This window comes from Rhineura floridana, chromosome 11 (assembly GCF_030035675.1).
Source record: "Rhineura floridana isolate rRhiFlo1 chromosome 11, rRhiFlo1.hap2, whole genome shotgun sequence".
NCBI classification, from domain to species: domain Eukaryota; kingdom Metazoa; phylum Chordata; class Lepidosauria; order Squamata; family Rhineuridae; genus Rhineura; species Rhineura floridana.
The window spans coordinates 12,339,317-12,350,955 of record NC_084490.1 but is presented as its reverse complement, the minus strand read 5'-3'; the positions used below and the strand labels follow the sequence as shown (position 1 = coordinate 12,350,955).

The window sequence follows — 11,639 nt, the reverse complement described above, 5'->3', positions numbered from 1 at the left end:
TAGAAATGTATTACTGTATGACTATGTATTGTGGAGATGTATTGTTGAGATTTTTTTGTAATTGACAGACATGATGGGAAAAAGGGGGGCTTGTTGGCATGAGGCCTAGTAGTTTTCCATCAAGTCTGCAAAACTGTAACTAGGGGGGAGTTTTGTCTTAGCCCAGTCTGGGAACGGGCTGTCAAGGCCGTTGCTATGGTAACCATCTGATAGACTGGGAAAGTTCTAACAGAGTCTGTAAGTTGTGTCTTCTGATGTATGCCTCTGATCTGTGAGGCTGGTCTTCTGAATATTGCCTCTGAACTGAGAGGTTGTCTTTTGTGTTTACCTTTGGAGAGAGATGTACCAGAGGGGGGGATGACTGAAGAAACTCTACATGTATTTACTCTTAAGCCTTAAGCCATAATGTCTTAATAAAAGACTCTTAACATGCTCTAATGCTCTGAAGAAGTTTCTTGCTCAACTTAACTCCAACGTAATGTATGCTGTTTCACGCAACAACGCACACACGCCAACAGGATTACAGTGGCTAAATTCGGGGTGGGTGGGAGTGGGAGTTTGTTTTGCTTTTTCCTACCTTAAGATAATGCAGAGGTGGTTGAGTGATGTGTATTGTTGCCTGGACTACTTATTACAGAAACTATAATATTATAAAGACTTACTGGTCTTTCTGATGCTTCTTTGTGTCTTCTTTAAGGCTATCCAGAAAGTGAGGTTATCTTGTGAGGCTGCCTGAGGAGCTCTGCTTTGGGGGATTTTTTGTTGATTTTTTGTTGTTGCTGTTAAATAGAGCAGCATAGGATATATTAAAAAATAAAATGAAGCTTTTAACTTAAAAAAGCCTCTGCTGCTGTGCTTTAACAAGAACAAATATAAAAATTCAGAGGCCTTCAATGCTCCACAGGCAACATTTTGGACAGCCAGACTTCTTGCAAACCCCATAAACCTACAGAGAGATGGAGCTTTGGAAGAATATAGAGCTGTATGGCACAGATCATATGCCAGTGAGCAGAGAGAGGGAAGCACTTGAAATCACCCTGTTTCACTTCATTAATTGGCCCCTGCACAAAGACTCTGCACACCCCTAGGTCCAGGCCTTGTATTTTGGTACTCAAAGATAGAAGCAAATTCCTTGTCATGCTGTATGGCTGATACACCACCAACAATTTCTTAACTGATTTGGAGCATCTTCACTGGACATCACAAAACAAAAATTGGAAGAGTTGGAACTCTTATTTAGCTGAGTGTTTTAATTTTATGACCTCATTTGAGTAGTTGAGAGTTCTGAGGTTTTTCTTTTTCTTGACTCCTCTCATTATACTGTCACCTTTCTCCTTAGAAATGTTTTCTTTCTCTTTAGCAACCTGCCCAGGGCCTCTTTCACCTGATCATTTCTCAGACAGTAGATCAGGGGGTTAAGAAAGGGTGTAATGGCTGCGTAGAAGAGCGTGATTGCCTTGGTGGCCTCTGAGCGACTTTCTCCACCTGGAATAAAGTACTCCACTGCTATAGTGCCATAAAAAAGTGTCACCACCATTATATGGAAAGATATGGTAGAAAAGGCCTTCCTACGACTGGCTTCGTTTGAAGATTTTATCAGGTTGAGAATGACAAAGCCATATGATAGCAAAACAAAGAACACATTGCTTAAAACCAGAGCATACAGAAATATTTGTAAGACAAAGGGAGCATTTCCGAGTGGAGGGCAGGCCAGGGACAGAATTGGCTCAGGATCACACAAAAAGTGGTCAATAATGTTAGGACCACAAAAGGACAACTTGGAGATCAAAATCACTGGAATAAGATACCACAGGAAGCCAACAACCCAACATGTCCCTACCAAGGCATAGCAGGAATGTTGGGTCATAAGTTGTGGGTAGCGCAGAGGGTGGCAGATGGCCAAGTACCGATCCAAAGCCATGGCTGAAAGGAAGAAGCACTCTGTGGTGCCAAGAGAGAAGAAAATGTAGAACTGGAGGAAGCAGGCCTGGAAGGAGATGATTCCATAAGGGGAAACCAGGTCAGAGAGCATACGAGGCACAGTGGCGGTCACGTAGCACATCTCCAACCAGGAGAAATTACTCAGCAGGATGTACATGGGAAGCTGGGCCAAGTGGTTATCTAGGGACACCACTGTGATGATGGTGACGTTCTCAGCCAAAGTGAGCATGTAGAGAATGGAGAAAAAGCCAAGGAGCAAGAATCGTGTCCGCTGTTGAACGTCAAATCCCAGCAAAATGAATTCGTGGATGGTGCTGCCATTGGCCATCTCCATCTGGAATCACATGACAGAATCACTATGACATACTATAAGGACTGAGATATAAATTAAATGACACACTACAATTCTGTCTATGCTATCTTTTTTAATGGAAGTCAAAGGCTAAGGAGATATGTCTTTTAGTCTGGGTACTCCTTGCACCACATGTCACCAGCAGAACCATACTACTCTCCCTCCTGAATACTATGCTACCAAAAGTAAGTACAAAACTCTAATAACCACTAAAAAAAGGCAAGCAATTTATGAGGGTTGGAAGTCTGTAATCAGTGCGTCCAGACTTAAAAACTCTAAAACCTTCTGGTCTATTGTCTCTGGAGCTTTGAAGTACACCTTGCAAGCTCCGTGTAATATTCCACCTTACACATGGGAACAACACTTTTCAGACTTGTATGCACCCACCCATGAGACTCTTACTAACTATTCCTTCCCCTTTAACATCGAAAAACTTCCAGATTGGCCACCTGTGCAACACAGTGAAATAACAGAGCTAATTGCTGACCTGAAAGCGGCCAAGGCCCCAGGAGTTGACAATTTACCCCCAGAGATCTTGAAATCCCATCACGAATGGTGGGCTCCCATATTGGCCAACTTATTTACAGTCATTAACAATACAGGTCACTTCCCAGAGGACTGGCGGGAAGCCACAGTAATCCCCATATACAAAAAAGGATCCAGAGCGGATCCCCTCAATTATAGACCAATCAGCCTACTGTCGGCAGTGGGGAAACTCTATGCCAGTCATTTGAAGAGGAAATTATCCTTATGGATAGAGGAGGAGAACATCTTGGGCTCTGAACAAGCAGGATTCAGGAGAGGCAGATCCGTGCTGGATCACAGCCTACTCCTTAATCATCTGGCAGAGAAATACACCAACCGAAACTGATCCCTTCAACGAAAGGGGTTAGACAGGGCTGTGTTCTGGCCCCTTTATTGTTTAACCTCTTCCTCAATGATTTATATTCCAGCTGTCTTTCTCCAACCTTTCATTCCCCCAAATTAAGCAACCATAGTTGTCCCATCCTGCTATATGCCGATGACGCTGCTCTGTTATCTTTCTCCAAAATTGGTCTAAAACGCTTATTTAGAGCCTTCATGCTATACTGTTCAGACAATAACCTAAATATTAATTTCTCCAAAACCAAAATTCTAGTGTTTTCCAAGAAATCTACAACTTCAGACTGGATAATTAACGGCAACCGCATATCTCAAGTTTCGAGCTATAAATATCTCGGTATAATTTTCCATTCTTCCCTATCCTGGTCCCCCCATATCCGTGCGGCTGTCTCGACTGCCCGAACCACAATGAAAGGCATTCTACATTTCTTTTATACCAAAGGAGGGCTGTACATCCCGGCTGCCATCCAGGTTTTTAAGGCAAAGATAATCCCTCAACTTCTTTTCGGCGCCCCACTTTGGATCACCTCATATCGTTCCTCCATAGAGGCAGTACTTTCCACTTTCTTACGCCAAATTTTTGCCCTCCCAAGGTGTGTCCCTAATGCTGCGCTTAGATTGGAAGCTGCCCAACCTTCGCTTGAATCTCAGGCATGGGTTCAGGCATTCAACTTTTGGATTAAACTGTCCTATGATTGCCCTCCCGGTTATTTACAACTTCTATGGGCAGACACCTATCTCTCACTCTGGATGAAAACATTCCGGGATAAACTTCCCAGATTAGGCTTATCCATTGAGTACTTATACACGTTAGATCCAATAATAGCCAAATCCACTATCCGATCGAGACTCAGGGATCTAGAAATACAAACCACAATGACAGCAGCAACCAAAGTCTGCTCTCCTCAACATTTCAACCTGAACTTGGACCCTAATACGCACGCCCCCTATTTAGATTTTTTAACTGTCCCTAAATATAGAATCGCGCTTACCAAAGCAAGGTTCAACTGCCTAACCTCAGCCGTACTGGAGGGAAGATAACGGGGTATTGAGTATAATCAACGCACCTGTCCCTGCAAACTAGGTGCTATAGAAACCCTTCGGCACGTGTTTCTCGAATGCCCACTCTACTCCCGCGAACGCAACAAATATCTATCTCCATTCATAAAGAACCGTATTAACCTATCTCCTGAGTGCTTGCTTGCCTGCTTGCTGAGGGGTCAAAATAAAAATATCACTTTCTCCGTTGCTAAATACATATACGCAGCCCAGTCTAAAAGAACTCAGTTATCCTCTTGAATATCCTATAAACATTTTACTCTGACCTACTCAATTTTAATTTTAATTCTGTTATTTTTTATTCTTATAATGCGTAACAAATTATTTTATTTATGTATCAAGTATTAAGCATACCAATGCACTTTTTATGCCCATGAAACACGTTATCTGTTCTGCACATGTGTAATTTTATGAACTGATACACCTATGCTTTTTACTGGTCATAGACCGCAATAAATATTGATTGATTGATTGCACCACATGTCTTGGATCGCAAGTGATCATTTACAAAAGCTATTATGATCCTTTTTAACTATTAATTATAATAATATTAAAAGGCCAACCCCAACAAGCACACTTAAAATAAACACACAAAAGTGCTTTGGAGCAATTTACCTCTGAATATATCCAGGAGCCTTCCCTTCCTAAGTAAAAATGTGGTAGTTCAGATATTTGTGAAGGACACAAATTGGTCAGGCTGCAATTTGGATGGATAAGAAGTGAGAGAAACATAGAAAGCTGAACTTTAGGGATCTGAAAGCCTCTTTACTCCCCAGAGATCAGATATGGGAGTAGTGGAGTTTGGTATGCTTCGACCTATGTTCAACCTGTATATTTCTATATGAAAGCTAATATTGCAGAATATCATGACACCTCCCGTGACCTCCTCCAAAGGAAAATAAACATGGAATATCCAGAGCTTGGAAGATTACTTTTAAAAAGTAATAAATTACAGTTACAATTACTTGGCCAAAAAAAGAAATAATTACAGTTACAATTTCAATTGCTCTGAAAGTAACAAATTACTTTACTTTTTCTCAAAAGTAATCACTACAATTACATTTCAGTTACTTTTTTTAAAAAAACGCCTACAAGGTGCTGGCCTTGGCTGCTTCACATCTAAGTAGCCTAAAACAATATTAAAGATAAACACAGACATATAGGGGGTAGTAGAAGGGTTTGAATCCCGACATAGCCATGAAACTCACTGGGTGACCTTGGGCCAGTCACTCCCTCTCATGAAAACCCTATTCATAGGGTCACAATAAGTTGGAATCAACTTGAAGGCAGTACATTTATTTTTTATTTTGAAGATGATGATGATGATAATGCAGCATTTCAAATTAATTCTGTATAAGAAGCATTCCATGCCAAGCTTGGAAAACCAAGGAGGAGGTATAAAATGTAGTCAAACATACTTTTGACAAAATGCTGTTTATCCTTTATATCTATATCTATAATTAGCAATACAGCTGAATGATGTATGTAAAGTATTTTTCTCTGTCCCTTTTTTATTAGTATTTTAGTACTACTGCTAAAGTTCTGATGAAAGAATAAAGCATTCATTAGCCAAATTCAATTGATTAGAGCACATCACGTAAATTCCACTGACGTTGGAGTTTTTGCCATAGAAAAGGCAAAAAACACATACCCTATGATAGCCCAGTAGACAATCAGAACTAATATAAAACCCTATTGCTTCTCATTTGCAAATGTTGCAAGATCTAAGGTAACTCATGTGAGTTCAGGTGATGCATGTTATGTAAATCTGTATAGATATAAGCAGAGATTGTCAACAGTCTGAGATGTGTGTGTGCCAATGTGTGCGTTTACCTAAGTGGCAGGCTTTTACCCTGCACTGAGATCACTGAGACGTAAGACTTAGTAAAATAAGAAAAGCTATTTTATTTATAGAAATACATAGTAGATAGGAAAGGCATACCTAGTTCTAACTAACTAACTAACTTGGAGACACAACACCCAGGTTTGGGAGTTGCCTTCATGGCTCAGGAGGGAGAGAGCAGAGACAAAGGTGTCTCCTCTCTCTTGGATTACTTTACTGCTTAACTGCATTCTTTGTTTGCCTCTGTAATTCTCACTTTTTTTTTTACCCACTGTTTGAATGTCTTCTGGGAATGCCTACTGATTATTTGTTATCATTTGGGGCTGATTACCTTCAGCTATTATCTCGCCAAAGTTGCATTTCCACCACCACCCCAAAAAAGAATCCTGGGAACTGTAGTTTATTACAGGTGCTGGGAATTATACCTCTGTGAGGAGTAAACTACAGTCCCCAAGATTCTTGGGGAAAAGCCATGTGCTTACATGTATGGTGTCTACTGGGAGACTCTTATGGATTGATTCTATACTCCCAGAAGTAAATCCTATTTACTGCTATGGGAACTACTTCCAAGTAAATATGCTTGGAATTGCAGCTTTTAGGTCATGCTTAATAGCCACCTTGTATCAAATTGAACAGTTTCCAATCAAATTTAAACACTAACCACTTAAACTGGTCAGAGTGTCATTCCCTCTGTTTCTGAAGCTCAGGCTGGAAGTGTTGTTGCTTATGGATGGTATCACCATCCATATCATACATAATAAGGAGTACTAGTGGGCAAGAGGGAACCCCAAGTGTTGCAGAATACAAAAAAGTGAGAGAGAAAAAAGAAAGGGGATGACTCCCAAAACAGCCCAAATGAGTACTGAGCATGCTCTGTTATGGAATGCTCAGTCGCTCGTGTGTGTGTGTGTGAATGTGTGTGTGTGTGTGTGTGTGTGTGTGAGAGAGAGAGAGAGAGAGAGAGAGATGTCTCAGGTAACAGAAAATTATAGAACAGTAGAGTTGGAAGGAACCTATAAGGTCATCGAGTCCACACCCCTGCTCAATGCAGGAATTCAAGTTAAAGCACACCTGATAGGTGGCTGTCCAGCTGCCTCTTGAATGCTTCCAATGTTGGAGAGCCCACCACTTCCCTAGGTCATTTGTTCCAATGTCATACTGTTCTAATGATTGATAGTCCTTTTTAGAGTGTTGAAATGTGTTTCAAATAAAATTCTAACCTTTATAATAGTCCAGATTTTTTTAATGTCCATATGAATGATGGACAGGCTAGAGAAAAAAATGACTCACTAAGGCTACATCCACACCAGAGATTTATTCCACTTTAAACAGTCATGATTTCCCAGAAATCTGGGAAGTGTAATTTGTGAAGGGTCCTGAGAGTTGCATGAAGGAAAGCAAGTGATTAAAGTCTTCCACTTAATTATGTTAAAGTGTTTTGTTTGCGTTCATGAGTTTAGTGAAATGCAGATTTCCACAAAGACTGGGGAGGATCAAGTTTGGTGAAATGTTTCAGGTGGTGGGAGGGTAGGCAGTTACCTTATTTAACTTTATGAGGTTTCTGAGGATTTTGTACAGCAAAAGAGAAAACATTTGGCTACCTCATAAACATAAAACTTCCCACTTCACCGAAATTCACTCCCCTGAAAAAGGCACTTTAGCAGGGAACAAATAGACCCATGGAAGTGGAGGGATGATGCAGATACGGATGAAAGGTGAATCTTGGGGGCCATGTATGCCCTTAACCTGTCTATCTATATGTCTTCACTGAAAGACAAAAGTTAAGCAGGCATGTCAAGGGGGGGATATGCAGTTCTGCAGCTCCTCCCGCCATTTGATAACACATATCTTTATTTTTCAGAAACAATGTTTCTATTACATAAAAACTATAAGGTATAAAAGCTAGTTTAAATAGTTCAGTGATGGGCAATTACAGCCTTCATTGTGGGTCTGCAAACCGCCTGGCAAATATTGTTATTTCTCCTTGTGAAATCTTTCACCTTTCATGCTATCAAACCCAGAAATATAACGAAACCAAACCATTCTAAAATGGGAGAGTAAAACAAAACGTTTATTTATTTATTACATTGATATACCACCCCATAGCCGAAGCTCTATGGGTGGTTTATAGCAAAATGTTCAACTTCCGCATTTCATTCTTCTTTCACATTTCTTTCAACACTTTCCCAAGTGCAAATGGCATCATGGATATTGTCAGTGTATCCCAAAATACTTTCTCTCCTTATGATTATATATATTTACACAGATACTGTAATGTATCTATCTTTCTATCTTTCTATCTATCTATCTATCTGTCTGTCTATCTATCTATCTATCTATCTATCTATCTATCTATCTATCTATCTATCTATCTATCTATCTATCTATCTATCTATCTATCTATCTATCTATCTATCTATCTATCTATCTATCTATCTATCTATCTATCTATCTATCTATCTATCTATCTATCTATCTATCTATCTATCTATCTATCTATCTATCTATCTATCTATCTATCTATCTATCTATCTGTCTGTCTGTCTGTCTGTCTTTCTGTCTAAACGTCTTACTTCTATCAATCATCTATATATCTATCTATGTATCTAATCATCTAAATTGCTTACTTTTGAAAAACAGAATACCCCCATCACTAGCTCAGAATAATTCAGCTGATTATTCTGAACTTTCAGTTACCAGATGCTTTGAAGGAGAGACCAAGAAAACGCTCCATTTGGCAAGCAGGGACTCCCAATCAGCTTGAAAGAAGATATACCCCAACTTCAGTTAACAAAGACATTAAGGGGGCAGACCTATGTACATTTACCGGAGAGTACATCCCATTGAAATACATGAGGATTACTTCTGCTGAAATATCTGTACGCTTGCATTGTCACAGTCCAAGTCTATGGAAGCAACTCTCATGGAATTAACTGGGACTGACTTCTGAGTAGATCTGTCTAAGATTGTTCTGTTGCTAATACTCACTATCGACCTGTGTGAGTTTTGCACACATCAAGGGGCTGGGAGGAAGTTAATAAAATCTGCATGAAGGAAAGTAGCTGATTAACGTCTTTCACTTAATTATGTTAATGAGTTGTTTCCATTCATGGGTTAGTGAAATGAGGAATTCCACAAAGACTGGGGGAGGACAAAGTTTGGTGAAAATTTCAGGGGGTGAGAAAAGGTAACCACTTACCTTCCTTAACTTCATGAGGTGTCTGAGGATGTTTTTTTTAAGCAAAAGAGAAGATGTTTGGCCACCTCATAAGTGTAAATATAAGTGGCAAATTTCCTACTTCTTGAAAAATTCACTGGAACTTGCTCAGTCCCCAGAAAAAACAGACAAAAAAAATGCTTTAGCAGGGAATGAATAGACCCACGAAAGTGGGAGAAACATTTTCATCATATTTTAGTTTCAATTTGGGATGCAGCTGAGAGTTATGGAGACATTCCATGATCTTTTTTTCCAACTCAAACCTCCCCCGCTCTAATTTTAAAATTGTCTATCAAGATTTCGTTGAAGAAGATCTAGCCATTTATTGGTACCCCTTCAAATCCACCCCTCCATGGTTTCCACCCAATTTTCAGAGGTGGTCATAACTCCCATTTCTGTACCTCAACAGGAGTCAAAATCTTGATCCGTCTTTTAGGAGGTTTCCCAGAAGAGCTGCAACATGTTTGTGGGGACAGACCGTTCTTCTCCGTGCATTTAACTGGTGCTGATCTGCAGGGTTGATTGCATGAAGAACACAAGGGACCATACTGTAGTCTTGGTAGGAGGAACAGTCAACAAGTAGATGTGCAGACAAGAGCTGAAATGCCACTCTTAGCAGTGACTGCTGTTTTAAAGAGTGACTGCAATGAACTTTTGGAATGTGTCTCTTGGGCACAGTACCCTGTAGTGCAGAAACAATATTTGTTTTAAGACAAAATTCCAGTTCCACAGAACTTTCTCGGCAGGCATTTTTCCCCACAGAAAACTTCTGTGAATGTTCCCTTCCGCTCAAAAAGAGCTCCATTTTGCTAAGTATTCTGGAAACAGTTTTCAATGTTTGTGTGTGACAGCCACTGTCCCACCTCTTAAAATGCCCCAAGATTGTCAGCCCAGCTGGTATTGCATGATTTCTGTTATTGCTGGTGCCATCAAATGGTGGTTTCAAGAAAATCAGCTTTGGGAAAATAAAAGAGCCATGTTGCTGCAGCTGCTGGGAGCCTCACCCAAAGAAACTGCTGAAGATATCTCTCATCCCACCCCCACCCCACTTTGTTACTGATGGATTGGGAAGAGAATGTCAGGAAAGCATTTCCTCTCAACTCAATGGTTTGTGCTTTTCAAAGGCTGCCTTTTTCATAAGGTGACCACCTTGAAATTGAAAATAAACAGTCTGGACCTTGAGCAAATGAGGGACAGACTACTAGGGAGAGAGCAGCAATTCCTTTTCAATAGATCTGTGCACCTTTTGTGGTTCTGAGCTGATTGAGCTTTGCACGCATCCCAACATCTCTTGTATTGAGTGTCTGTTGATGTCTGAGTTGTTTGTTTATTGACAGATTTTTCTTTTAAAAAATAACACATTGTAGGCAAAGTTAAATGCAAGATATACAGAGACAGTAATACCTTAGTTAACAAAGTACATGCATTCCTGGACATTATTTTTTTAGCAGAAAATGTGGTACCAGAGGTAGGAATAACATGGAAAGAATAGGGATAGGTTCCTACACCTCAAACAAGAAGAGCAGTTCAACATAGTATATTTTATTCAAAACCTGTGCCATCTTATTCAAAGCCTGTGCCACCTTTCCACCATTCCAGCCATGTGTGAGAGATCTGCGTGCAGCAGTTGCAATCCAGCAGACAAGGAGCCACATTGTGACTATGTCAGAGTGTGCGTCCCCCTGCACCCAAAAAGGCTTTGTTAAGAAGGAGCTTCTTTCCTGAAGGATTTGTGAATTGAGGTATTACTGTACTATACATGCAAAATGCATGAAAGAGTCAGGCCCCATGCTCAAATATATTTGCAGCACAATTTTATGTTAATACATATCTATTCTTATGCTGCTCAAATCCTCATTTAATCATGAAGTTCCCTGGTTGACCTTGGGCCGGTCACTATCTCTCAGTTAAACTTATATCACAGAGATGCAGTCTGGATAAAATTGGAAGGGATGGACCATTTGGAGCTCTTTGGTGGAATGGTGGGATAAACATTTAATGAATTTTAAATAATAGGAAAGAGGAGTTTGGGGGGGGTCAGTGGAAGGGCCATAGCTCACTGGTAAGCCAAATGCTTTGCATACAAAGGGTTCCAGGGTCCATCTCCAGCAGCAGCTACAGTAGGCCTGGGATGGATCCCTATATGAAACCCCAGAGGGCCTCTGTCCATCAGTGATGACAATGCTAAAGTGGATGGACCAGTGGTTCGACTTGACATAAGACAGATTCTTATGAACTTATAGCTTTTGGGTTTGCTTGAAGATGTGGTAGAAGAAAGTTTTATTCTGCAAATAACAGTGGTTGCCCAGTCCTAAACACATCTGTGAAGAATAGGATTTCAGTCC

General features: G+C 40.3%; 1 protein-coding gene across 1 annotated transcript; it reads right to left on the bottom strand.

Moving 5' to 3' along the window:
* Nucleotides 1-1,315: 1,315 nt before the first annotated feature.
* LOC133367390 (olfactory receptor 11G2-like) lies at nt 1,316-2,275 on the bottom strand. The gene has a single exon (XM_061591492.1). It carries the CDS (start codon nt 2,273-2,275, stop codon nt 1,316-1,318), a length of 960 nt encoding a protein of 319 aa, XP_061447476.1.
* Nucleotides 2,276-11,639: the final 9,364 nt, after the last annotated feature.